The 26,404-nt window shown below is 40.1% G+C and overlaps 1 protein-coding gene across 10 annotated transcripts in view; it reads right to left on the bottom strand.

Annotated features, from left to right (window-relative positions):
* Positions 1-9,384: 9,384 nt before the first annotated feature.
* The window catches only part of UTRN (utrophin), a 569,571-nt gene continuing 552,551 nt past the window's right edge, over positions 9,385-26,404 (bottom strand). For all 10 annotated transcript variants that reach the window (XM_078447413.2, XM_060614425.3, XM_078447414.2 and 7 more), the window contains 6 exons: positions 23,923-24,081; positions 23,322-23,562; positions 20,240-20,348; positions 18,926-19,018; positions 13,822-13,844; positions 9,385-11,444 (listed from right to left, as the gene is read on the bottom strand). In XM_078447413.2, the coding sequence (XP_078303539.1) occupies positions 11,436-11,444; positions 13,822-13,844; positions 18,926-19,018; positions 20,240-20,348; positions 23,322-23,562; positions 23,923-24,081 (634 nt within the window). In that variant the 3' untranslated portion in view covers positions 9,385-11,435. The remainder of the gene's footprint in view (positions 11,445-13,821; positions 13,845-18,925; positions 19,019-20,239; positions 20,349-23,321; positions 23,563-23,922; positions 24,082-26,404) is intronic.

Here is a 26,404-nt window from a genome sequence, read left to right as displayed (position 1 = left end):
ATCCAGATCCAAAATTTTTTCCTTAAGAAAATTTTCAAGCAAAGCAAAATAAAATGTGAAAAATGTAAAGTTATCTCCATTCTGGATTTCCTCAAATCACAAGATGGACTTAATCACCTTTATCTTCTTATTCCTTTTCCACTATACTACACACCTTCATTCTCCCCTACTGGATCTCTCCCTCTGGCACTCTCCCCTTCCTGCCTGGTTGGTTGAAAACCCCAAAGTTCAATTAACTCAAAATTAAATCACCCTTAGAACAGAAAAACCTCTTACACTTGGTTTTAAGCCTAGGTCTCGCTCTGGGCTGAGAGCCATTGTCAAATAGTTTCCAAACCCAAAAAAGATAGAAGGAAATTTGCAAAGGAATGCAGGATAGCTTTAGGAACCAATAATCTAGGGCTTCCAGATTTATACCAATTAATTAATGCATTAGTGGAAGCTCAGATGCAAGAAATTAGGAGAATAAGGCAGATTTGGGAAGATCTCAAGATAACTGAAATGAATCCTACTTACATAGGGATGTAGAGAGGGTTGGAAAAGGTAGAAGTGTTGCACACAGTCTTCTGAAGGCTCTACCCAAAGACTTTCCAGTGAGAATAGATTGGGCTATGGCATAGTCTCGGAGGCAAAGCAAGGAGGAGCTCATCTGATACTTCAAGAATAGGCTCTTTGCTACTTTTTGGCAAAATTTAGAAGTAGATTTTGAGGCAGATGTGACTCTACTTTTCTTTTCACTTTTTGTTAATAGTCTTAAGCTAGAAAGAGGGAATTTAATATGAAGGCAAAAATCAGAATGGTTAATAGCCCCATTACCAGACCTCTGATACGTTGCTGAATAATTTGAAAAACACTTAGAACAACACCAGAATAAGACTCAGTACAAATAGGTGACTTTGCAGAAAACAAAAGAAAAACAACAACAAAAAAAATTAGCTAGATGATTCCCATCCCAGTCATCCCATGTAGAAAAAGGCTGTCTTTTGTGAAGACATAACCCACACACAAAATATTACTGTAAACAAAAATGCATTGGAGAAAGAATTATCTTGTGTTAGCCCAGAATCTATAGGAACGAAGTATAGTGAATAATCAGTAAAGGTGCTCTGAGAGGGGACTGTGTTAGCCTCAAACTTACAAGGAAAATGTCTCTAAATAGTAAAGGGAAGCCTTGCAAATTTTTTATTGCTACAGGTGTTGCAATATCCACCTGAAATTCTACCAGTTATACAACCTTGCCTTTGGAGCAAACTATTAGAATATATTAAAACAGAACACAGAGCAATTAGAATGCTCAGGTGGTAGGTGTCTCTAATAATCCTCAGACACTCCCTGTGTCCCAGTCCATAACTGTCGCCCTGGGGTCTCTAACCAAGGAACATGTTTTCCTCCTTAATGAACATGCACACCTGCTAACTTCATAAAGAGCCGTTTGCTGTGCAAATTGAATTGCCAGACTAAATATGTTAATAGTTCTTTTCTTGAGACACCTGAGGGATCCCTATTCATCCTCGTGGCATAGTTAATTTGGACAGTGACTTACCAATGTCTGCATATCCAAATCAAGTCCACATTGCAGATCTCAAGGAGACACCAAACTTTTTGTGGGCAAACTATTGTACTCACATCGTACTTATTACGATTACAGGGGCTGGGCCCATCAGGGTTAAGAGTGCCCTGTCTAAATGTCAACTCAAACTTGCATGGTAGCTTCTTACCCAGAGTTAAAGATGGACTACAAACCATAGCCAGAAGTCTAATTAAGGACTCATAATACCTTGTAGCATTCCCTATAACACTCATGACATCCCTGTTAATAACCCAGGGGATGGAATATATATTTGTTCAGGCTCTGAGGATAGTTATTCCCTGCTTCCCTGTAGTATCAAACCCAAATACTATTTTCTTTTAGGTGACTCCCGAGGTTTCAATTGTACACTACTACATTTGTGTTCTACTTGCTCTGGTGTCTTTATAGGTCAAAATAATCAATCACTGTTAGCCTTCTAGAAAAATCCACAATATACCTGACTGCTATGGCCAAAAGTACTATGGAAACTCCCTCATACTTTTCACAAGTCTTCAACCACCAACTCTAGGACCTAAATTTCCTCATGATTCTATTCTTATCGAATACGTGGATGACCATTTTTTGTGTTCTTGAGATGGGGTGAGCTCTAACATTGGTTCTATCCCTCTGCTTACTGCTTTATTTAGCTCACAGGTGACATAAGACTTCCAAAGGGAGGTTATAATTTTGTCAAAGTTCATCACCTACAACATGATTTCTCCTGAAGAGGTAAATTCCTTTCTCTTAACAGGCTAGGCCTTGCCAAACTTTCCCAGGGTAGGAACTAAGAAATGATAAAGAAGATTCTAGGATTTCATTGGCTACTGGAGTTCCTGGCTGCTCTGAATTTCCAAATCACTATATGACTCAATCAAATCCTTGGTACTCAGCTGCTTCTGGAATCTAAGTACAAACACTTCTTTCTTGAGTTACAATGAACTCTTCTAAAACCTCCCACTCTGGGTCTACCCAATCATCACAAGGTTGTCTAATTATATATAATATGAGAGATTTGGACAAGGCTTGGGTGTTCGGACTCAACTTTTTGTGAATCATTAGAGACCAATAGAGTACTACAGTTCCTCTCTTGACCTGGTGGCAAAAGTCTACTCACCTTGCTAAGGGCACCAGCCACAACAGCTAAACAGCTAAGTGCAGGCTCTGTCCACTTGTTTTTAGCATCTCCTTTAAAGTTGAGTTTAAATGGGACAAATTCTTTGTTGCTCATTGAAAATAAGCAACACCTCTCTGCAAGTAGGCTTACTTTCTTTGAAATCCTATTCTTTCCTCCCTCACATATTTTTATACATCATTATAATGCTCTGAATCCTACTACTCCTTTTCCACTGTCTTAAAAAGGAGGCATTTATGACTATCTAACATCTGTTTGCAAACTGTGAGCCCTTGGATAGATACGCTAATAACTACTTTAGAAAATCAAAACTTAGTTTTGTTTGTTTATGGGACATATCTTAAGACTGAAACAGGAAAATAACAGGTGGTTGGTTCAGAATAGAGTTGCCGTATAGTATGGACCTCTAAAGGGAATGGGTGTTATTTTACAGAAAGAATGTTATGATTACAGCTCTCTAGACCTTTTTGATATCTTAAATATTACCTTAAAAAACCCAGGATGTAAACAAAAAAATTATAAATTTAAACATTTTTGCTAGTAACTCCATATCTGTAGGCTCCTCAGAGGGATGATAGCGTCTACTCTCTGGGTTTAGTTTGGGTACTTATGGTTCCCAGCTGATAAATGGAATACAAACCTTTTCTTGCTGTTTGTCTGGGTCGCACTGTTCAGATCTGTGATCTCCAGAATTTTGCATACTGTGTGTAGCTGCGGTCCCATCTAGTGATCCAATTAATGATCATTTGACAAAAAGGACAGGAAAACCTGACACTCCGTGGCAGTCGAAACAACCACCCTGGAAACATGACACTCAACTGTGACACCATAAATTGTGGTGAAGTCGTGGCTTCATCATGTTCCCAGAGATTAATGATCTATCCTTCAGCTCAGGTTGAAGAAGCTGAGAAGCATGAGCACTCAACTTTGTCTACAATGTCATGAGTCTAGAATTCCATTGTCTTCACTAACATAGTTTTTAGTGTTCACTAACATAGTTTAGAGGAACACTAAAGTCATCATTATAACTTTATTATAACTTCCTTGTTCAAGAAACTTCCTGAAAAACCCAGTTATGTGAACATCAAACTATTCAGTTTTGGGGGCGCCTGGGTGGCTTAGGTGGTTAAGCGTCTGACTTTGGCTCAGGTCATGATCTCACGGCTTGTGAGTTCAAGCCCTGCATTGGGCACTGTGCTGACAGCTCAGAGCCTGGAGTCTGCTTTGGATTCCGTGTCTCCCCTCTCTTTGCCCCTTCCCCACAAACGCATGTGCGCGCTCTCTCCCCAAAATACATATAAACATTAAAAAAAAAAGACTATTCAGTTCTTCAGCAGACAGTATCAAACAACTGTGTTCTACCAAATTCTTCAAAACCTCTGCCTTAAAACGTTTGCTTTGCTATGCCTACAAATCCTAAGCTATCAGGTTACCCCTCTTCTGCAATCCTAACCGAGCTCTTTCCCCTCAGAGACACTACAAAAATTCTGTCAAGTAGTGTTCTCCCCTATTACTTTTACCAAAACAAACAAACAAACTCTCCACTTTGTTTTACCCACAGGTTATCTGGGGAGCCAGCAGGCGGATATAACAGATTCCTGAGCGTGGCCTTCATGCAGTAGGCCCAGGAAGGGCCTGATCAGACTCCAGTTGATTCCCTGAGGAATGTGATATAAGGACCACAATTTAATGCTCTAACATCTGGCTGTGTTTATCCTCTCAAAAACATTAAGATTGAGTTAATTAGTCTTTGAGGCGAGGCCAATTGCAGTGGCCTAGACTCTAGTCCCTCTGTTCATAGATTTGGTCCTAAACTGTTTTGATTCAGGAACTCCCCTTAGACAATTTATCCGTGGGAGATAAAACCAAGGAGCAGTGATGCTCACTACCTAAGTCTCAAAGGATTCTGTTCCGATTCACAGGGCACATTTCTAATAACTACCATTTGGGACTTCTCTTCTTAAAATCAATAACGTGGAAAATGAATTTAACAATCAGTACATGTTTACTTAAAATATACAAATGAATAAACTTAAAGGATAATTCAAACAGGTTGTGATAATGCAGAGCATTGTTCTGCTATATATTAAAAAAATCTTATGAATAGATCTGGGGCGGGGAGGTGGAGGTGAGGATACGAGTGTTTTAACCTGCATGCAAAAGATCCAGGCCTCAAAAGAAAGGGGCAATTAGAGGAGAGAAAATAAATGTTATTTATAACTCAGCTTATTATACGACAACCACATTGTGATTGGATAATGTTTTGGTCAGTTTTAGCAGAACCAGAAATTTTCATTACTAATTAGGTAAAGAAAAAAACAAAAAATGAGGTCTCAGGAGCAGGATTTGGATACCCCAGCCATTCCTAGATCCTGTTGTTTTCATGCCTGGTTTGGTATGTGGATGGCTCATCTAGGAAGACACAGATTTTAGAAACAGAAATCTTTTTCCTCTAGAAATATATTTTCTGAGCCCGGGAGAGAGCTATGCTGAGGTCAAACTGTCTTGATTCTTAACCATGCTTTAGCATATCCCTGTAATGACAGGAATATATTGATTGTCATATAAGGTTACTTTCTGTTTTAAAATCTTGAATTAATATTAATCGTTCTACTATTCACTTATCACTTTTCTAGATTGCATGGGACCACCACCCATGTGTACTTGCAAGACTAAAACTTATGACATTAATTCAGCATCTAAAACATACACTGCAGGATGTTGATAGGTAAGCAGCAAAAAGTTCTGCTGTTAAATGCTTAGAAATGCAGAGTGACACAGGCAGGTTTCTTTCCTTTGGGATTTCTAAACGCTTTTAATATGTTCATGTGCACTGTGAATCTTTACAGGGCATTAGAGCATGCCGTGTTTCCTAAATTATTTAACTAGGGAATCTTTTTTGGGGGCAATGCTGCTACATCCAGGGCATTTTCGGTGATCATTGTGATGTCTTCTTCGGATTCTAACATCACTAATAAGTACATTGAAGCATCCCAGTGAAGTTACTAGGATATGGTTCTCTATAGGTGAATTTCACATTATTCCTTGAACTGTATCTGGATACACATCCTGTGGGGTCTAAACTACACTACGTGTTCTTATAGGGCCCTATTAATCCTCCTCCCAGGTCCCGTTACTATTATTGTAACCACTTGATTATGATGGGGCTTACCACCAGATTAGGAACTCCCCAAGGCAGGAATTTTTTCTCTCATTCGGTCTTTGGAAGCTTAAGCAGTGCCTCACACATCTCAGGCATATGGATATTTTGTTTTCAGTGCAGTTATAGCCACTAAATTTCAAGTCAAGGCACAATTTTGATCCACGGTTAATTCTAACTTTCCTCTTTACCTTTTTCATTTTATTAACTCATCATAGACATTTTGGGGAGATAGTATCCAGAATGCATTTTGTTTGGTACTAAGCAGCGCCTTATTTTAAGCATCATTGACAATATAAGCCTACTTGGTGGGGGTGGAAGAACAGTGATAGTAAGGGGAGAACAGGGTACAGGAGGATCGTGTGGGATGAGGGTACATTTTTGAATTTTTTTAACGTTTATTTACATTTGAGAGACAGAGAGAGACAGAGCATGAGTGGGGGAGGGGCAGAGAGAGAGGGAGACACAGAATCCGAAGCAGGCTCCAGGCTCCGAGCTGTCAGCACAGAGCCCGACGCGGGGCTCCAACTCACAAACTGTGAGATCATGACCTGAGCCGAAGTTGGACGCTTAACCAACTGAGCCACTCAGGCGCCCCTGGGGGTGTGGGGGTGGTGGTTTCGGGGAGCTTTTGAAAGTGTAACTATAGACATCCCCACTGGAATGTGTGGCTGCCCACAGTTTGCCAAGCAATCAACATGGCTCGTGAAATTCACAGGGTAGAATGAATCAGACTGTTCTAGATTTTGATAGGCTCACTTGGGTCAGATTTACACTAGAATGACTCCATTCTTTCCAAAAGTTTTATAATGTCATTTTATTTTATGTAAATTTAAAAAATAATTGGTTTGAAGTAAAAATTTAAAAATCGGTATTCTAATATTTTTGAAAAGTGGCCTAAAAAAAGTAATATCAGGAACTAATTGTAATTACATCCCATAGCAGGCTGGGAACTCATCTCATTTAATTACGAATTCAACATTTGTGCTCCCTGGAAGAGAACGGAGCTAGGCTGAGGGAAACTGTCAATTAATTTTCCCTAATTACCCACATATAAAATTCAAAAGTCCCCAAAAAATAAGCTGTAAGAGAATATCTGAAGCCGAACATACACTGCAAATATTCTAAAATATGAAACTATGTCACCACTTGGAATGTCTTCAAAATTAGACATTAGGGCCAGGTCGGTTAAGTTTATAGAAAGTGCAAATAAACTATGTTTCTAAACAAATGCTTTGGCAGGGGCACAATAGGGCATGTGCCCTACTCATTTGGACAAAGTGAAGAACCTTCTATGTGTTGTGTGTGTGTTCTTCCATCTAAAAATTAACAGTTCAGCTTGAACAAACCTTTTGAGCAGTTTAAAACAATATCCCTTTTATTCCATTTTTCGTCTAGGTTTTCTTTCTTTTTCCCCCTAAATTTAGTTTCAGTCCTGAGGTCTCTTCCCATAGAAGGTTGGGCAGAGATATGCTAAGTTTTCTTACAAGTGTTTCTTTCTGAAATTGAATTGGTAGCCTGGGGAGGAGGGAATGATCTTCTTGACCTTTGTTTTATAAGAATGCCTTGTATTCACCTGGGTGACTCAATTGGTTACGCCTCCGACTTCGGCTCAGGTCACGATCTCTCTTTGAGTTTGAGCTCCACATAGGGCTCTGTGCTGACAGCTCAGGGCCTGGAGCCTGCTTCGGATTCTGTGCCTCCCTCTCTCTCTTCCTCTCCCCAGTTCATACACATGCTTTCTCTCAAAAATGAAGATAATAATAAAAAAAAGAATGCCTTGTATAGAGTCCACTCGTTTCCCATTCCATTGAGACAGTGGACATAATGCCCAAGGAAATGGACACTGTAATATTTTGGCCTATGTCCCCTGCTTTATCTGCCTCGAAGCTCATACAGTGAAATCTGATGGCCCCTCTCTCTAGTCACACCCTCAATAACTCTGCAATTGCTCTTATTAAAGAACTGGGATCCAGTCTCCATACCTAGCCTTGCAATTTGCTTTCACCACCAGAATTTAGTACAAGTGGTGGTGTGCCAGTTCTCAGCAAAGCCCTCCATTTGCACACCCATACTTGGGTCAGTGTATGAGAATATACCCAGTTAGCTCACTAGTGGGTGAAAGAAGCCGGCTGGGTTGCTGTAACAATCCAGACTGGCCACCCGATGCCACTCAACAACCAGTGAACCCCAGACATATGGGCAAGAGAAGTCCTCCCCGATCAGCTGAATCTCACATCCCAGGGCTAAAGCCATGCTTGTTATTGACATTTTATGGCTGCCGCACCGATTAGCGTGCCAACAGATAACTAATACCCCAGGGAGTGGACATAGCACAAGTGAGACTGGCTCTTGACCTCCATCAAGAGCTCACTCCTATCACTTAATTAACCTCACAAAAACACTAGCTAATATCACATGGAATGAAGTATTTGGATCCTATTTAGAGTGCTGGGTAGTGTGGTGTTAGTGGTGTTTTACTGTGTTTGCATTAAAGTTTCAACTAATGAATTTAGAAACGCCACTGAAATAGTTGGTTGACTGAAACAGTTGAATGGGGGGCGGCAGGGAGAAATCCAAGGGCAAACTACATTCTTTAAAAATGTACACGGGCACATGGGTGGCTCAGTCGGTTAAGCGTCTGACTCTTGGTTTTGGCTCAGGTCATGATCTCATGGTTCATGAGTTTGAGCCTCACATCAGGCTTTGTGCTGTCAGTGCAAAGCCTGCTTGGGATTCCCTCCCTCCCTCTCAAAATAAATAAATAAGCTTAAAAAAATGTACATATAATCTCAAGGATAGACAGAAATAACAAGCTAAAGGCTTAGTGTAAAAACAATACTTTGTTTTGTGTTCCCACTTCCCTTTCCAATTACCTACACAACAGGTTACTAGAACTTAACAATTGTTTCCTTAGGAATGCTTAATGTGACTATTACTTTGGGGTAAACAGGATGCTTACAAAGCATGTTCCTTAGAATGTATCTGTTTTATTCTAACAAATTACATGTTTGGGGATTTTTCTATTTCATAGGTAGCTTTTACTTTTAGAATCAAGTAATACAATTCTCAACACTATTTCCCACAGGATGGCTTCAGGAATGGATTAAACATACTACCAGAATGGTTAAAACCCAGTGCATATATAAAAAGCACATTATTTAAGGGCATGCGGCTAAGTGGATTTGGAAGAGGAATCAAGTAAATACAATAGCATCCAAGTTATTAAAACAAAAGCCTGATAGGCTTTGTGTGTATGTTTTTAACACCCAACATTATTTTTCCCTATCTATAAGCTTTCTATCTGTAAAGGAAACTGAGAATTATATAAATAAGAGAGAAGAGAGAGACACACAGAAAGACAGTAGAACAAGAGGAAGAATGCATTCGTTGTGTAGGAGAGAAAATAGAAGAAAATAATAGCTTTATCATTATACAAGCTCTTTTCGTATTTTATTTTCATAAATGTACACTCAAAGCTCAGTCTCTCAATGAACACAGCTGAAGAATATCAAAGTCATCTTGTGTTAAAATTACTTTTATTCAGGATGAAAAATACAACATGTAACCAGATTAGATGATAGTCTATGATTAGTTCTTTACCACATATTTCAAAAGAACTACATACTTATTTCCCCTTGTTGTTACTGTGATATATATATATGTTTTTATTTATTATTACTTAGAAGGTTACAATGTAGTGTTTTATGTAGCTTTTCCTTAATAGCAGATAGAAGACATGTTGCACACAATTACAAGCAGAAAAAAATTAATATGTAACTTTTCAAAGTAAGAACAAGGAAGACACCAAATCTACAACTTGTCGTTCAGAGTTCAGGGAAAGTTTTTTTCTTTAAATAGGTGCTTTTCTTGGGTTTGATGTGGCCTGATAAAAGCTCTAGATTTTGCAGACTGCAGCGGCATAAAGCTATTTCCAACACAATGGATGAAGATGCATCTGAGGTAGAAAGGTGGTCATGGCTTTCCTCTTATATAAAACAATTTTCTTCTCAAAATATCTATGCTGCAAATAGACACCCTTGCCCCCCAACCCACCCAACCTATTCTAAAAGAATAGCAATTTCTAACTTTAAGCCTCCTTCTGGCCAAATCCCAGTTCAAGAGAACCCAAAGTTAAAATGTCCTGATGTTTTAAATGCACATACGCTTGAATCAAAACACGTGATTTTCTTTCTTTCTTTCTTTCTTTCTTTCTTTCTTTCTTTCTTTCTTTCTTTCTTTCTTTTTTGGTTTCTCTACATTTGGTAATTACATAACACGTTTCAACTGAATCAGTTAAATGTTAAATCAGAAGCCAAACCAAATACCTAACAGCATTGACTCAAAGGCAGGGGTACCACCATCTAGGCATAATTTTATTCCTCTATGGAAGCAGTGACACGGGCTTTTGATAAACATCCTTTCCAAATATACTGATCAAATGAAAAGTAATAAAAGATGTAATCATTCATCCAAAAGGTAAAATGAAACAGGCATTGAATTTGTCTGCTGTCAGGAAGAAAAGAACTGGGAGTTTCAAGAATTACAAATGGCTTGAGTATACATAAACAAAATAAAATTCTCTTCAAAGGGAATTCGAGACAAAGATGTGTTCTGGTAGCACGATTAAGTAAAGGTCTGTTGTGTATTTAATGATGAAAATCAAGACTTAGCAACTAAGGAAATGTTATCCCATGTTCTCTTTCTGTGTCCAAATGAGAATATACTTCAATGGGCAACCTTTGGTAAAAATGATCTTTGAGATTATTATAATGCTGTTCTAAGTCTCCTCTATCATATATACCGGGACATGAAATAAATAAAGAAATCAAGATCTACTTATTACATGGAGCGGGGAAATAAAATGCTGGAAACAAATCCCAGTAGGAATGCCAGTTAGGCCCACAGGACTTTTACTGTGGTTATCCAAGTGGTCACTAAGTATGATGTCAAATAAAGTTAAGTGGTATGTAAGAGATGTAGCCTAATTCATATACATAAATATTTAATTGAAATATATGACTTATTAATTTGGCCAAATCATGGAAATGAATACAGGAAATCTATGTGGTCATGTGGCTGGTGAACTATAAATAACCAAAACATAATGGTAAAAGAGCGGAAGAAATAAACGAAGTTATTGTACAAGGTTAATATAAAGGAATGTAAAAATGTAACACTGTTTTCTAATTCTTATGCAATTTTTGTTATGGTTAATAACAAGAAGGTATCATCTTAGAAAGCCCCCACCCACTTTCCCAATGCTGTATACAGTATACAAATCAGTGACAAATGTAATACCATTTCCAAATACCACTCTGTTCATTAATTTACAGTTGCATAGAAAGGGAAGAACAAAAAAAACCCCAATAATATATGATTATTATAAAAACAAAATATCCTTTCTCTTTGGATAGTCAGTGTTTTACTCCTTCAGTAGAACACACAGTCAGCGCTCAACAGCATGTTTCAAGGAGCCACGGAGCTTCTGATTAAATGGAACTCGGAATTGGCATTTGCTGAAAAGGGCAACACTGTTAAGTCAGGAAATGTTGACTGGCTAGATGAATACTTCACATTGCCTGTGGGAAGGGAAACAGTGCTGTCAGAACAACATTTACACAGAACATTGCAGGTAGCAGAGACCTGTCAACTCTTCTGGAAATAAAAGTACTTCTTTGACAACTATCCACAGCCCCTTTGGCTGTGTTCAAAGGGGACCCTTTACTTCCATGTGACTTTTGCTCCCTGGGATGAGGTCTTTCTCTTTCATCCCGAAGGCATCTAGTCTGCTTTTTATCATTGCAGCCAGTGTAGAGGAAGTTTGGAAGACTTTTCTCTTGCCCAGGCTGGAAACCAAGTGAAAATAGACAGCACTCGGCTTCTTCTTGCTGGAGGTACCAAAGATGAGTGAATTCAGCTGGTGCAAGCACTCCATCTTTCCCTGGGGGACTGTGGGAGGTCTGTGGCTGAGGGGGTATCCTTGACAATTCCAACCGGTCTCCGACCCAAGCTGGGGGCCAGACAAGGGGCACGCAAGACACGAATCACAGTTGAAGGGTGTGCAGTGGTGCCAGTTAACGGACCAGGGCCAGTACACGTAGGCAAGAGAGGATATACATCCAGGTCCCACTCAAGGGACTGGCATCAATGTTTTGAAGGGAAGGTCGTACGGTTGGATCCATCATCATTAAAACCCATGCCCGTCAATTCTTCTCTGAACACATCAATATCTGGATCTCCCCCGAAGACACAGGTTCCTCCACAACCGTCTCACATATGACTGTTTTCTATCTCCCACACTCTTCATGTATTGGATACGTCCTTTCTAGGTCCACGTTGTGTTTTTTCAGGCCCTTTTCTCTCGCTCTCTCCACCCAACTTTGAATCCCATGCCATTAGACTATACCACACACTCTGTAGTCATCTTCTGACCCCTTGGGTCATGTTCCCTTACTTTTTGAAGAATGGCTCACTGTCATCGTGTTAAAACTATGTTTAAATCCTAGTGATTTCACTGCCCACATAGATGATTCTGCCAAAAATCTGGCCTCTCGGTTCCTTGAACTCCTCTCCTCCAGAGAATGTGTCCTCCCCTCTTGTCACTCACTCAAAGTTCCAAATGGACCATCACCAATACCTCACCCCCTCCAACACTTCCAATCTCAATCATCCTGCCTCTGACAACCACCTTACTTTCCCACTTACTTCCATTAGGACCCCAACTCCATCCACCCTTTGCTACCACAATCCATTGCTCCCCCCCCCCCTTTTTTTTCTGTCTCCTGCACCTAACATATCATCACTTCTTTCCCTACAAGCTTGGATACTTTGTTCAATCATCATCATACCTTTGCCTCTTCCCTTGAATTGTTGCACTCTCTTGGCCAAACCAAAACTTCAACTCTGGTTAAATGCAACACTCAGCCCGACTCTGGTGCCTGTGCTTATGAACCTGAACGTGGCGGCCAGGAGACAACACACAGCCTTTGCAGGCCGGCTGTTCACAAGGAGGCACCGTAAGTCATGTTCAATGTTGCCTTGCAGTCACACTATTTCCCTGTCTGTTATTTCCCGATCTCCAAGCAGCTATGGCACATCCTCCAGTCTCTCCTCACACCTCTGACGCCTCCTCCTGTCCTCACTCTCTGCTGAAGCCCTGGCTTCTGATTCACTAAGACAACACAAGCAATCGGAAGATGATTCTTCATGGAGATGAAGTCCTTCCATCTCCTGACCTCTCACATCACACCTGCTAATTGGCTTGAGATTTCCTTTTCTTCCCTCCAGGTCCTAAAGACCAACCGTCTGTGCTTCTCCTTAAGACCCCAGCCCCTCTTGCCATCAAGATAATAACACAGTCAGAATATTAAAGATTAATAAACAAGTTCATGAAAGAACATGTTCTCCAAAGATTTACTATGGTCTTGTGGCTCATTAGTACTAAAAGCACCTGATAAGGAAAACACTGAAAGGTATAAAGCCGAAGCTGCCAACATTTCTCAGCAAATTTTCCCCTCCCCAACCTCGGCAAATTTTTAAATGAAGAATCAAAATGTTTTCCCTCTCAAAGTAACAAAACCACATTGTGTACCGTTGCAGTCACTGCTTTAAGTTAATGTTCTGTGATAGCGACCGTAAGTACATATCCGGGAGAACAGTGGTCAGCCAAATCGACCCAGGGTAACTTTGCATAGTGTATTTGCGGCCCTTAAAAAGCTGTTAGAACACAAAGGATCAGGCACTTGGTATTTTGGGCATCTGGAAGAACTGGCTTGGGAAGGGTTCCCTCTCCCCAGACTGACAAACTGTTGTACAGAATTAAGTAACATTTAAACGTCAAGCAAGTTTACTAAATTACATGGGGAATAAAATCTGCACTGAAATCAAAAGCAGCTAATCTGCTTACTCCAGGTTGTAATCGACAACACCTGAGCCAATCAACCCATTAACGCTTACCTGTGGTTTGCTGGGGAGATTGGCTGAAAGAGAAAACAAAAGAAATCAATTGAAGGCGCTAGGGTTGCTTTGCTGGTTCCCCCTCTCAGCACGCAAAAGTGTGGAGTGTATGGCTCCCAGCTGTTAAATGGGTGCTAATAAGAAAATAAGAAACAAGTTTTGGTTCCTTCTTCCCTTCCACTCACTCTCTCTCTCTCTCTCTCTCTCTCTCTTTCTTTCTGGCTAGATGCTTTAACAAAGACTAGTTTCTTTTCCCTAGTTTCTCATATCCTATGTCCTATAAGATATAAAAATTCTACCAAAATATGCAAAACATATGCTGGCTCTCTCAGATAAGTCCATACCGAAGCATTCAGCAAATAACTTGTTTTGAAAAAAAATTCAAAATTTCCTCTTGAAATCATGCCATGTATTTGATTTATGTATCCGAACAGAGCAAGTTTGCATATTTTGCTAACTAGTACAAATTCTGACCAGCAGGTGATTCGGGAAGTGAAGGGGCACGAGTGTTCAGTTTCTGCCCCCCCTTGGCTCATGCTCGCCCCAGGGGTCTAGGAAGCTGGTGGCAATGTGCTTGCCTCAAAGGGCTGGCCAAATTCCCACAGTCTTTAGATACTTGGGCTAATCACTGTGCCTTGTTGGGGCCCAGCTGAGAGCACTGGATAAGTCGTTATATGGGGTCTGATTCGCCCTTGCTGCTGAGCAGCTCGAATTCCTTCCTGGTTACAAAAGTGTGGATGCCCCAGGGGACATTGTGAGGGCGGACACGGGCAGGCGGGTCAGAGGATATTCTGCACCCCCGGTGATGGGGACATCTGGTCAAATAAGAACCGTCCCTCATCATCTAGCATGTTGCATTCCTTCCATCTCTTATCTTTTTGTGCTGAAGGGGAAAAAAAAAGACATCCACGACCACATAGTGGGGGCTTTGTGAGAAAATCAGAGTGAACGAGAAGGGCAACTTTATGATGCCTGGAGGGAACAAATTAGGCTAAAATCCAGCCAGCCTAGTCCTGCCAGATGCATAGGTCATAGCAGGAAAACATGAGTGGGCATCCTTCCCACTGAGCTACGCTGAGGGAGCCCTCTGTTGCACAAATATCAAGGACACCACACACACTTACACTTCTCTTATTATACACGCTTCTCTTACTATACTTCTCTTACTCGTAACGCACAGCTAAACCCAAACCAAAACTGAAGCCACGTTGCTCCAAATCAGCATCATGAGCCCTATAGATTCTTATCAAATAAAAGGCTACGGTACTCCCCTGAACAAACTGTGCCCGTATATTTTTAAAAGAAACCAGGAAATGTTTGCATTTTAGTAGGTTTTGAGTTTGTGATGAATGCCACTCAAGTTTAATAAACACAGGCAATTCACTGTGAAAATATGCCTGTAGATAAAAAATAATTTTAAAAGCATTTGTTGGTCTATCGGCCCCAAATCCTCAGGACTAGTATCCTCTATATATGGATGACATAAATGAAAACACGGCGAGGATTTTACATTAAAAAAAAACCCACTTATAGCAGTTAGTGAAAATTTTAATATGTACATTAGTTAATAGACAACACAAATTCCCTTCATTAATGCCTTGCCAGGAAAAGATGAAAATGCCTTCCTCTCTGCTCTGAAACTTAATGTAAATAATTAAACAAAGACTTTAAAAGGCCATAATTCAAGGATGCTATCAGGAACAACAGGTATATTAATTTGAGACAGAGAAATTCTAAAGTGTTATGCACAACAATGTATAGGTACACACACAAAAATGCCATGTTTAAGTAGGCAATTCATGCAATTAGGATTTATGATTATAGTTTCATTTTAATTCCAGGACTGCCCGGAGTGTAAATTCACTTGTGACCATGCTAATTGTTAATCCACAAAGGATCAAAAGTCAAGATTAACATGCAGATCAATTCATTGTATGCTGGTGACAAGCAGTTTTAAAGCTCTCATTAGTAACAGGGGCTCACGGGATTGGTTTGGCATTGGGAGAGTGCCAATCCGATTTGCTTAGAGAAATCCTCCAAGGGTGGTCAGGAAGCTTTGGGAATGCAAAAGTTTATTAAAATATTGCTAGCTGAGCAACTTAAAAGAGGCAAGAAAGCAAATGAACCCTGCAAACCTTCTGTATACTATCTTGGGAAACTTTACCAACTAAACCTTCCTGTTAGAAAATGTATTTATTCATGCATTCATTCAATTCAGAAACATGTACTGGGCACAAAGTCTAAGTCAGGTACTATATCTTTTCTGCAACAATTTTTAAAAGGTTTAATAACTTTAGACACAATTTTTAAAACTATGTATCAATTTTATAAATAAATAAGCCTTTTTTTTAAGGGAAAGCTGTCCCTATCTTGGAAAGTAAAAAAAAAAAAATTTTTTTTAACATTTATTCCCTTTCGAGTGACAGAGACAGAGAGTGAGGGGGGGAGGGACAGAGAAAGAGAAGGAGACACACTCCGAAGCAGCATACTCATTTCTTTTTTTATTCATTTTGCCTTATAATTATGATTATTTACATTTAATTATATTCTCTTCTAAAATATGCCAGATTAGACTTTTATAACATTTACATATAAGAATATACTATGAAAAATATTTAAGAGTAATTGTTTTGTGACAAACTGTTAAAAAAAAAAAAAACACCATGAATTTTTAATATAAAAAATTTAGGGGCACCTGGGTGGCTCAATCGGTTAAGCTTCAGACCTTGATTTTGGTTCCCGTCAAGATCTCATGGTTCATGAAATTGAGCCCCATGTCAGCTCAGCACTGACAATGTGGAGTCTGCTTGGGATTCTCTCTCTCCCTCTCTCTCTCTGCTCCTACCCAATTCACTCTGTCTCTCTCTCTCAAAATAAATAAATATTTTAAAAGTTTAATGTGGAAATTATACATCTATAGACACTGTAAAGCATTTGATTAAACATATTTCCCATCCTAACTCACTGCCAACTGACTTTTATTTTATTTTTTTTATTTTTTTTTATTTTTTTTTTAATTTTTTTTTTTCAACGTTTTTTATTTATTTTTGGGACAGAGAGAGACAGAGCATGAACAGGGGAGGGGCAGAGAGAGAGGGAGACACAGAATCGGAAACAGGCTCCAGGCTCCGAGCCATCAGCCCAGAGCCTGACGCGGGGCTCGAACTCACAGACCGCGAGATCGTGACCTGGCTGAAGTCGGACGCTTAACCGACTGCGCCACCCAGGCGCCCCGCCAACTGACTTTTAAATTGAACATGTCCATCATGACATTTAAATGCAAACTTATAAATAGGCTTTGATTTGCAGAATTTGTTCCTAACTAATTATTAATGTATTTGGATTTAAGCTGAACTAAAAAGTAATTTCATTTAGAAATTTAATCTTGAAATTCTGTCTTTTATAGTGACTAAGATGAGGTTTTATCTAGCCATTAAATAACATACAACTCAGAATAAAAATCTCTAGAAAATTCAACCTTAATATAAAAGATTTGATCTGCTCATCTACTGTGGCTGTTACAGCACCTAGAAAACAGGCAACAATCTGATAGTGTAGGGGCTTCAAGTGACCCTCTGAAGCCTTTGTGAGATTCCAGAAGGCCAAAAAAGTATGTGTGCACGTGTATGTGTGTGTATGTGCACATACACATTTGCACACATGGGCACATGTTTTTGGGGGAGTGTAGGGACTGACCTATAATAAATACAATTCAAGAAACATTGAGAACTATAACACAGATAATAACTGGAAAATGACACATTCCCAAATATAAATATATTTATGTGCTTATAGAATTCTGTACTATGTCCTTTAGGAAAATACTTCTGAAAATTCAGGGAAGACTGTATTTCAAAGAGCTATTTCCACTCCCTGCTAATGATGGCATTTTTATAAACTGCAGAATTGTAGAAGTTGAAGCATATTTTTTAATGAAGTCAGTATATCTTACTTAACTACCTTCCTGGTGATGCCTTTTTTCATCATTTAGGATGGTATTTGCTGAGGACAGGATGAAAAGGGGAGAGATGAGAAGCAGTTTTATATATGTACTACCATATATAACATATATCTAATATCTACAGTGGTATACATACATACTAACATCTTACTTCGATGGCTGCCTAGATTTAAAAATCAACTTGAGTGGAAATCACCCTAAAAGTTATAAATAACATATTCAAGTTTCTTTAAAAGATTATTTAAGATAAATTGCAGCATTAAGTAGTTAGCATGCATTCAAGTGCACAGCTTCCCTTTGAAACCGCCCAAGTGAGAGCTCAGTAGAAACCTTGAGATGACGAGAATGAATTTAAAAAGTTTGGGGGGAAAAATCAATAAATAAGAACATTATGTAATTTCCTCTGGGAGTTGGACTGCTTTCATTTGATTATTTTCTGGCTCTTGGTTGTTCATATGGAAAAGTCACAGGGTCATAATCTGTGAAGCCTTCAATTATTTGGCCTTTATGCAGTGACTGTTTCATTCCATGAGAAGAGAAATCAGAAGAAAGAAAACAAAAGAGAAAAAATATTTGAAAATAATCCCCTCCCAGAACTGAATCTGATGACCTCAAAGAAAAGAGAGTGGGGGTGCCTGACTGGCTCAGTCAGTGGAGCTTGACTCTTGATCTTGGGGTTGTAGGTTTGGGCCCCATGTTGGGTGCAGGGATTACTTAAAAATAAAATCTTAAAAAAAGAGAGAGAGCGAATTACATCAGAAAGGACCATTTTCATGCCTTGTTGGGTGCTAAAAGCTCTTTTTTGAAGTAATAACACATTTCGTACTACAGTTTGCACTGAAGAGGATAACTTCTTCTTACAAAGCAACTTGTTTGGTTTGCCTTCATGTTATCCTTCAGAAGGCACAACAGAAACCTCTCAGAGAGCAGCACCATCACCACAGCCAGTGACACGATGGTATCTAGGCTGAGCTTCATTTGCTTGGTCGACATACGGAATGTTTGCTTTATTTTCAAATCATATTCAATCCTGTTTCTAATCGCGGCTTTTGTTATCTTACCAAAGAAGACAAAGGGCGCCAAGCAGGAAAGAAGAAATGGAAGGGAAGGTGGAGTGGTAGTGCTGGGGTCTTTCATACTCACGGCAGCAAGATGGAAATGTACTGTTGATCTGCTCCATAAACTCCGTGAGGTCCGTGCTGGTGTCGTGGGGGGGGGCCAGCAGGTCCTCCGCCGCTGGGGCAGCAGAGAAACAAAACAATAGACGTTCCGAAATGAACATCCAGCTTTCCACCAAAACCCAACATTGGGAGAAAAACCCTAATCCTGGCCTCTAAATATCAACATGAAAATAAGACTCTATGAAAAGGACAATTTTGGGAAATAATATTAAAACCATTTTTGTATCAATTTGTTGGTAATATAATTTCATATAAATAAAATGCATTAGATGTCTCTGTAGGAAGATTCCATGTGCCAAGGGAAAACTTATGAGTGAAAAATAAGTTAATGTGGTCATATTATTTCAATTTGTTAGATGAAATTCCATTAGTTTGCATTCCAAGTGTTTTTTCATATAAAAAATATTCTACCAGTTTCTTTTTCCTTCCTTCTTTCTTCTTGGAGACTTTGGCATGGGCTAGCTTATGCTGCTACAAATCTAGAGGTAGTTTTGAAGATACTTTTTACCTTGATTTTTATTCTATAACCAAGAGCAAAATAATTCACTTCTTTAAAACAATTCAGATAATATTAATACCTTAGGTTTCCTTCTGATTAATGCAGCAAAATATATCTTAGAAACAAATTAATTTGGTGAAAATATATGGTCCTCAGTAGAATTTCAGAACTTAAATTTCATCAATAACAAAATGCCATTCCTGAATACTGGTTGACAGAGGCTTTCCTAGCAGAGGTGACAAGTCCCCTTTGTGACCAATAATAGGCTAGGTGAGACCTTGGCCTCAGACAGGGGCAGGAGGGGTGGCAATGTCTATAGGGATGAGGATGGAAAAAGCAGAATATTCATTCCCAGACCTGGGCAGAGAAAACCACGCTTGGTATATAATATACTTTAGGATTATTTTCTGAATACGTATAAATATAAATTTTAAAGACAGAAAATTTACTTTAAAAAAAGAATCACTCTGAAGGCAAAGCCAAAATTAAATTGTTGCTCATCCCCAAATGAAAAGAGTACTTTTTTCCATCTTTCACCAAAATTCAATCCACTACTACACAGTATATAAGCAAATATATTATAGATTCTTATTCTGGAATGTTTGCTTTTTTGGTCTTGTTAAAATGTCTTTGTACGCAGCTGAGCACGAAGAGAGTATGAAACTCCTTTCTGCTCTAAGGTACCGGGGAGTAAGAACACAGTTGAAAATGAAAAACCAACCAATGGCGAAGCGCAGAGCAGAGCGGGGGAGTTGGCCGGGTCTTAAGGACACCAACCTGCTTGGTGGAACTGTGGGCCAGGGTCTGGATCCAGCGAGTAGGTCAGTGCAGCCTGCTGAGGTGAAGGCCAGGAGGAGACACCGTTGATTCGGGAATCAGATTCCGGCTGCAATCACATGCAGATGTTAAGGCAGAGGAAGAACTCAAATAACATGTTTCTGTTTCTTACTTCCATGGATAACTGAGACATGTAGAGTTCTTTGGTCTCAGACATTCAGAACACATGTTTTCATCAGTCTGGTGGGTTCACTACGATCTCAGCTGAATACTGGGTGGTCTGCTCCCTTCAGTTTGGGCTCCTTGAACAGCTCAGTTGGTTATAATGCAAGATTTATTTTTCAGTGTCAGTTTCATCCCTCAATTGTGCTATTATTTTTATGTCAACCAAGTGAATCTAGAAACAGGTTTCATTCATCTGTAAAAAAAAACGAGCACTGCTTCTCATACAGTAAATTTATCCAATTTCAAAATCAGCTCATTTGTTTATTTAAATCAATATTTAAATGTGGTATTAGAGACTTAAGAACACAATTTTGGATTCACATGCTTGAATTCAAACTCCACCACTCAGTACCTGCCTGAGCAAATTTTATAACCTTCTATGCCTTGGATTCTTTTCTTTTCCTTTCTTTCTTTCTTTCTTTCTTTCTTTCTTTCTTTCTTTCTTTCTTTTCTTTCTTTCTTTCTTTTGAGAGAGAGAGAGAGTGAGCGAGCATGCAAGTTGGAGAGAGGAGCAGAGAGAGAATCCCAAGCAGGCTCTGTGCTCAGTGCAGAGACTGATGTGGGGCTCGATCCCACGACCCTGGGATTTTGACCTGAGCTGAAATCAAGAGTTGGATGCTCAACTGACTGAGCCACCCAGGCGCTCCTGTGCCGTGGATTCTTTATTTGTAAACTGGGGACAGGCGGTGAAATGATTGCTTGTGTTAAAGGATTTTGTGAGGAGGGTGTTCAGTTAGTGTTTCCTCTGAGATCAGAACAGGATCTGACACCTAGAAAACACTTTGTAAATGCACTCTGCACAAAGCTTTGAAATAGTGATGGATAAATTGACAAGTACATAGTCAAATTAGAAAGCGTGATTCATTTTCCAGGGAGTGCAGAAATTACAATATTCTTGATGGCGGCTTTTCCATTAGATTTATATTAGTTGAAGTCTGGAGGCTCTGCCAGTTTTTACTATCAGGTAAATTTTCCATCTACTTCTGGCATTCATGCTAAGTCATTAAGAAGAGATAAGAGGTCCACAGTCTGGGATACACAAAGCCATTTAGATATCAGCTATCTCTAAAAGCATTACTGTGCAATTCTGGAGGCACATGAGCCATTAGGCAGCTCTGTCTAATGGGGTGGTGAGAGTCAGGGGGAGGGTGCGGAGTGTGCGTATGCAGAAGAGCCGTTAGCTCTCCAACAGGCTCTGGCAAATAAAGATTGTTTCGTTTCTGCAATGATTCCATCGCTGCACTAGGTTAATGATAATACTTCATATTTTAAATCAGAGATTTCAAGAGAAAATTCATCCTTTCCACCATGGGGAAACTTCAAATTCACACTGCTAGAGTATATGTAGCTTTTCCAGTGTATGTGACTGGCAGGGAGGAGGACTCAAACATTCCAAAGGATTCAAAGAAAGCCAGGCTTTGGGGCACTCTAGGGGTACTACTGTTTTCTAATGGGGCACCCTTTGGAGGCCCAAAGTAAGCCTTCCCCAAAACAGTCTAATATAAATTCCGAAACAGTGACAGACATACAGAAAACTATATGGTCAAAAGGGGTGATCTGTGGCCTGTTGTGTAGGTAATGCAGAAATTACACTGTTTTGAATGATTCTGACAAGTTAAAAGATACTGACAGCAACTATGACAAGGTGGTTTTCTGAAATTTGAGAAAATCACTGGAGAAAAAGTTGTTTCTGTCTTTGGATAAATCACTTCTGCAGAAAGGCATGCCTAGTCACTGCCTGGGGCCCCACACTCTACAGTCCAGAGAAAAAGGCAAAAGATGACATGAATGTTGGTGTCATAGATTTTTCAAGAAAGAGAAAGTCTAGCCTCATCTGTGGGGATTCTACCCAATATGCACCTGTTACCAAGGCGTCTTCATTGCTAGTTCTGTGGCATGACTCCCATTCTTTAACTGCTAGATGTAATCAAGTACTTAATTCTCTATGGCATTGTATCTCTATGTGCAGTACTATCTTGTTATATTTTGTACTATCTTGTCTTGGTCCCTAATAAGACTGCAAGCACCAAAACACTCCGTCTGATGCCTCTTTTATATCTCAAAGGACAGTATTTTTCAAAATTGTGGGCTATTACCCACTGATGAGCTATAAAATTGATTTGGTAGGTGCTGACCAGCACAAAGAAAGAGAGAGAGAAAAAAAATGGAAGGGACGTAGAGATAAAGAGAACACAGGAAAGAAGAGAGGAAGAAGGAAGGAAGGAAGGAAGGAAGGAAGGAAGGAAGGAAGGAAGGAAGGATAGAAGGCAGGCAGGCACGGGGAGTAAGGAAGAAAGGAAGGAAATTTAAAAGTAGAAAATAAGAGACAGCCTTTCTTTATAATAATTATTTTGTATTTGCCATACAGGTGTGCATTCATCGTAATGTAAATTCTATTTCTTATCGTTAAGAAAGTATACAAATTGCCATAAAACATGGCCCAGTGTTAGGAAATGATAGCTGCACATTAATAAACATCTGTTACTTAATTTCTTGAAAAGAGCTCACTGGAAGAAAGGCTTTAGCTTGAACAGTTCAGATCACTTCCTTCCCCTTAACCTCTACAGAGTTTCCCACATGTAATGTATGCAGATGTATGTTACAGGGTCTTTCTTTCCTTTTAAAGTACTCAGAGCTGAGACAGATTTCAGTGTTACCAAAGAATGGGAAACTCCACTTTTTGAGCGGTTGGAGGGTGTGATACTTCCATCTGAAGAGGGATTCCTAAGCCAGTCTTAATCAGGTGTGGAGGTGACAGTCTGCAAGTGAGCCCCTCTGCTGATGCTGGGACCATGCTCCGGGACAGAGACGGGCTGGGAGGGGGCGCGGGAGCCCCACCGAGGTGCACACACTCTACCTGCTCCAGCAGCTGTCGAAGGCGGTGGAGCTGAGACTCCAGCTGCTTATTGTGATCTTCTAAAATCTGCATCCTGGCCTCCAGACGACCTTTGTGCTGCCTGAGGAGTTTTGCTTCTGCTATAAGTTCTGAGTCCTCAGATGTGTGGTGAGGAGACACGACAGAGTCTGGAGGTGACCCGACAGGAAGACCCCTTCTCAGGTGCTGCTCCTTCAGCTGCTCATATTCCACCTGCAGGTTTCTAGTGCAGAAAAGGAACAACTGGAATTACTACTGTGGGCACGGTTTTCTCTCCGAAACTGCCCTCGAGCTTCAGATTGAGCTCAGGAGACTTCTTCTCAGGCAGAAACATTAAACAGTGAGATGAGTAAGCAAGGACAAAGCTATAGCTTTAAGCAAGTGTTCCATGAACCCTCACGTTCATAATCTGCAGCCAGTGCCCCAGTCTGTTAATCCCTGATAAGATTTTGACTCCACCTTGGCTTCTTAGAAACCACTTCTGAAAAGAGAATGGGTAGGGATCATACTGAAGTTATTATTAAGGAATCTCCCATTAGAAGTTTTCCCAGGGGGAACAAATCTTCTCCCAGGTTGAACACACCTCTGTTCTTCCTCCAGGTCGGCAATGATCCGCTCCAGTTCTCCGCGTTCTTCCCTTTCTACCGACTTCAGGATCTGAGCTGGGCTCTGGGGCTGGCTGACCGGGGACTCCCCTCCGAGCGTCTGACAGTACTGCTGGATGAGGGCATGCTCGTCCTCCCTAGGGAGACAAATCACACACACACACACACACACACACACACACACACACACACACCAAGGCTCATGTCTGGATGGAAGTGAAGTAGAAACAATGACGATCGGGATGGCTGCTAGGCCAAGTTTGATCTAAAGCTCAATGTTCCTCTATGTCTCTTTGAAACTCTAGGAAGATATTTGGGGCACCTAGCTGGCTCAGTCAGAGGAGCATGTGACTCTTGATCTCAGGGTCGTGAGTTCAAGCCCCATGTTGAGTGTGGAGATTACTAAAAAAAACTCTAGGAAGATATTTATCTAAAAGGTAGGTATACTACGCATACCAACATTTCATGCTTTGCCTTAGACTAACATGTACATATCACAAACCTCAGAAGAGATAGTCTACTCAGCAGAGGTATCAAATAAGGTACACTACTTAGTTAATACAAGAGATACTTTAGGCAAAATCGATAATCGAATGCCAAAAGAGTAGATTAATAGACTTAATCAAAAATAAACTGCTCTACACTAAATGTATATCCCCGAAATTCATATGTGGAAACTTAAGCCTCAGTGTGATGGTACTTGGAGGCGGGACATTTGGGAGGTAATTGGGTCATGAGGGTGGAAATTCATGAATGGGATTAGCACCCTTAAAAAGACCCTCCAGAGAGCTCCCGTCCCTTCTGCCATTTGAGGATACAGTGGGAAGAGGACCATCTATGAACCAGGAAGAAGGCTCTAACAAGACCCCAAATCTGCTAGTACCTTGATCTTGAACTTTCCAGTCTCCAAAACTGTGATAAATAAATGTTGTTTATAAGCTGCCCAGCCTGTATTACTGTTACAGCAGCCCAAATGGACTGAGGCCTGAGTTGATTTCACTGTCTTTAGCATTTGGTTGAAAGTCATTTTGTAATGCTTTGTAACCCACAGAATGGAAAAATATAATCCTCATATTCTTTTATTTAAATAACATAACAAAAATGATCATGGTAGATATTCATAAAATATCTGCCATATTTTTATTTGATATTACCATCAATCATTTTGCATTAAAACAGGACATACAGTTATTTACATTCTCCTTTTCTAACTACTGGTCTAATGAATTAGACATATCAATCATGTGGTCGAATCTAATGATTGGCAGAAACGGAAGCATAAAAAAAAGACAAAATTGATACATTCTTGAGAAGTAAATGCTCAGCATCATGCCTGAAAGGTCTTCCTTTCCTTTATGGGGAGATCCAGTCTGATCTCTCTGTACTCGTGAAAATGACAGACCTCACGGCTAACGCTAGCTGGAGGGTCCAGCTACAGAATGAATACTTTAGCAGATTGTACCCGGTGTGTTTTGATGGTGTTGGTAAACAAATCCTGGAAGCTATGGATTTATAGGATAGGGCTTCAGAAAAGCATGTAAGTAGCTCTTAGAGTATAAAATGGAGCTGTCTCATGACAGAACCAGTGCCTGTCAAAGGGACGTGCCTGCAAATGTCCCTTAGAGACCTCACCTGTTGAACTGGGGTCAGAGCACACCCTAATGCAGTCAGAAGGAGTCTGCTGAGCAGCAGTGGCAGTCTGGGACCTCTTTCTTGTGCCCTGCAGCTGACGAGCAGCACTTGATGCTAGGTAAGATCTCTGATTCCTCTGAGTCTGATTTGAAAATCCAACCCTGTGTGACCACAGTTTACTGTGGTAAAAAGGGGACCTGAAATTGCATCTGAGAGTTAGCGAACTCATAGAAAAGCTGTGTCCTGAGCACTGAGATCAGAGTGATATGATGAAGCAAATGAAAGAAAAATGAGTGTTAGGCCTGCAGAACAGCCAAAGCCAAGGTTCAGATGAACTACTGATTGATTTCGTTTGCTTCCTTGGTTGGTAAACCCCTCCCTCCCTCTAAATTTATATATGGAGAAGAAACTGGAAATAAGGCACATGGATGGGATAAAGACTGAAAGAAGCTATGACATCACCCTTTGATTACCTTTCCTGAGAAAATGTGGTATCACTGAAAACTAAAGGTGCCTCTAGAAGAATCTCATGCTTGTTCTTAACTTTAGAAGGATGAGGATAAGAGGAGGGACAGGTATGGGACCACTGTAGGGCAGCAGCATTTAAAAGCTCCTGGGCTGCCCAAGTAGCTAAATCAGACAGAAATGTGGCAAGGATGTGTCTGAGGGGCAGGTGTCTTCCTCATGGGAAATAATATGGCCAATGCTCTAAGCCTAACTGTATCATGAAGGGGCAGAAGGGGCAGAAGGGACAGAAGTTGATTATCAGGCTAACGCATCAACACCCTGTGACACCAAGTAGCTAAGGATGGCAAACTTAAACACAAT

The sequence above is a fragment of the Panthera onca genome, chromosome B2 (genome assembly GCF_046562875.1).
Source record: "Panthera onca isolate mPanOnc1 chromosome B2, mPanOnc1 haplotype 2, whole genome shotgun sequence".
Taxonomy (NCBI): domain Eukaryota; kingdom Metazoa; phylum Chordata; class Mammalia; order Carnivora; family Felidae; genus Panthera; species Panthera onca.
This window is presented reverse-complemented; position numbering and strand designations above follow the sequence as displayed.